Source organism: Mandrillus leucophaeus, unplaced genomic scaffold (genome assembly GCF_000951045.1).
Source record: "Mandrillus leucophaeus isolate KB7577 unplaced genomic scaffold, Mleu.le_1.0 Scaffold1344, whole genome shotgun sequence".
Lineage (NCBI taxonomy): Eukaryota > Metazoa > Chordata > Mammalia > Primates > Cercopithecidae > Mandrillus > Mandrillus leucophaeus.
In genome coordinates, this window is record NW_012101304.1 from 420,915 (window position 1) to 423,582 (window position 2,668).

General features: G+C 33.0%; 1 protein-coding gene across 1 annotated transcript in view; it reads right to left on the bottom strand.

Moving 5' to 3' along the window:
- The window catches only part of LRRK2 (leucine-rich repeat kinase 2), a 21,280-nt gene that overhangs the window by 8,520 nt on the left and 10,092 nt on the right, over positions 1-2,668 (bottom strand). Inside the window, exon 3 of the mRNA XM_011973118.1 lies at positions 1,282-1,466. Coding sequence (XP_011828508.1) covers positions 1,282-1,466 — 185 coding nt within the window. The remainder of the gene's footprint in view (positions 1-1,281; positions 1,467-2,668) is intronic.

The following is a 2,668-nucleotide window of genomic DNA, read 5'->3' on the forward strand; positions in this document are numbered from 1 at the left end:
TTAAGGAATTTGGACTTCATATAAAGGACAATGGGATGCCACTGAAGGGTTTTAAGCAGGATAATTGCATCAGATTGATGTACATTTTAGAAAGGTCCCTCTGTCTGCAATGCTGAAAATAGGTGGAAGAGAGTGTAATCAGAGGATGAGAACTGGATGCTCTTGTTAATGTGGCCACAGATGATGGATGGTAGTCCAGCCTATGGTAGCAGCACTGAGAACAGTGAGAAGTACAAAGACTTGAATGACAATTAGGAGGGTCAAGTGGATAAAGGGAGCAAAAACAAAGGAGTCAAAGATTACTCCCAAGTGCCAATCTTGGGCAATTAGATGGATATTGGGAAACTAGGATATTCTCTAAGGTAGGGATTTGTGACTCAAAGCTAATAATAATAATAATAACAATAGCTAATGTTTATTGACAGCTTACCAGGTGCTGGTCATTACATTAATTAAGTTCCATATATTAATGTTCTTATTTACTCCTCCAAATATCCCTTTGAGATAGAGAATATTACAATCCTCAGGTAAGAGATGACTGAAGATGTGAAACGTTATTGCCCAAGTTCACAAAACCAATAGATGGCAAAGCAATAGGTGAACTATGGTTTATGCTCTTATCCACAATCCTACACTGCTTATCACTGAGGAATGTGATAAATAAGGACCAATGGCAAAGATTTGATTAAAATACAACTGAAAAAAACAAACTTGAAAGAGGTTTATATTAATATTTTATTTTACTCTTGTTTGAAACTGGTATCACTAACTTGGTTGTTAGTAGACATCTGTATAATTATCAAATCTAGAAACAACTTGAGACAAGCAAGAATACTTGCTGTCTATCTTTCCTACAATCAATACTTAATGGAAATTACCCAAATTGCATACGTAAAGTCTATGAATTTGGTAAAATACAGAGTTGATTGTCTTCCAATTTCATGTCTAATTTGAAACACAGATAATAAAAATTGTTTAAAATTTTAGATTGATAAATACTACTAAGATTACAATGGGTTTATATATTTTATCCCTAAAAGTATGTTTAGGCTATATATTAGGCTATATAGTACTATATATTAGGCTGAGTGACTTTTTAAAAATACCCTTCTGCTTTTTGAAATTTTTAAAATTTTTTATAATGAATGTTTAATTTTATGATAGAAATCAATTATGCAATTTAAAAGATCTTCCTTATGAATTATCAACAGTATTATTAATGATTATAAGGAATAAACATAAAGATAATGACAAATTACTTGTACAAATAAAAAAACTTACAGTTGGCTTGTTCTTGTCTCAATGAGTTTCTGAATGGTGAAATCATTAGAAAAGGAGAAAATTTTTGTGCCACATCCTCCCCACATTACATTTCTTTCTGTTGAATTTGTGGATTCACTCAAACACATCAATGGAGTACTGACATTTCCTATATTTAGTATCTTCAAAGGAGCAGCTCCTTCAAGCTTTGTCAAAAAAAAGAAAACACACTCAGCAAATTGAGTATCCACAGAATAAAACACTAAAAATCTGTGCTTTCAAAAAACGACTTTCCATCTTAAATGATTAGAGATATTAAAATTAAAACTCAAAAACCTAAAGATTCCATCAAAAAAAACCTCTTAGTTCTGATAAATAAGGACAATAAAGGATTCAAAACCAACATACAGAAACTAGTAGCATATCTACACAAGAACAAAGTAGCTGAAAAATCAAGAAAGCAATCCCATTTAAAGTAGCTACAAAAAATTAATAAAACACCTAGGAATAAATTTAACCAAGATGATGAACAATCTCTATAAGGAAACCTGAAAAACACGAAAGAAATTGAAGAGGACACAAACACATGGAAAGATATTCATGCTCACAGACTGGAAGAATTAATATTGTTAAAATGACCATACTACCCAAAGCAATCTACAGACTCAATGAAATTCCCATGAAAGCTCCAAAGATATTTCTCACAGAAATAGAAAAAAAAATTATAAAACCAAAAAAGAGCCAAAATAGCCAAAACAATCCTGAGCAAAAAGAACAAAGCTGGAGGCATCACACTACCTGACTTGAAAATATATTACAAGGCTAGAGTAACCAAAACAGCACAGTGTTGGCAAAAACACAGATACCTAGACCAATGTAGAGGACGCAGAAATAAACCCACATATTTAGAGCCAACTGATTTTCAACAAAGGCACCAAAAGCATACATGAGAGAAAGAAAACCACCTTCAAAAAATTGTGCTGGAAAAGCTGGATATCAGTCTGCAGAAGGATGAAACTAGACCCCACTCTCTCACCATTTACAAAAATCAACCCAAGATGGATTAAAGACTTAAATGTAAGACCAGAAGCTATGAAACTGTTAGAAGGAAACAGGGGAAACATTTCAGAACGTTGATCTAGACAAAGAGTTTATGGTTAAGATCCCAAAAGCACAGGCAACAAAAACAAAAATAGACAAATGGGACAATAATAAACTAAAAAGCTTCTGCACAGCAAAGGAAACTATCAACAATATAGAGACGATCTGTTGAATGGGAGGAAATATTTGCAAACTATTCATCCAGAATACACAAGAAACTCGAAAAAGCAACTCAACAGAAAAAAAAAAAAAAAAAGAACCCCATTGAAAAGTAGACAAAGGGCGGGGTGCGGTGGCTCATGCCTGT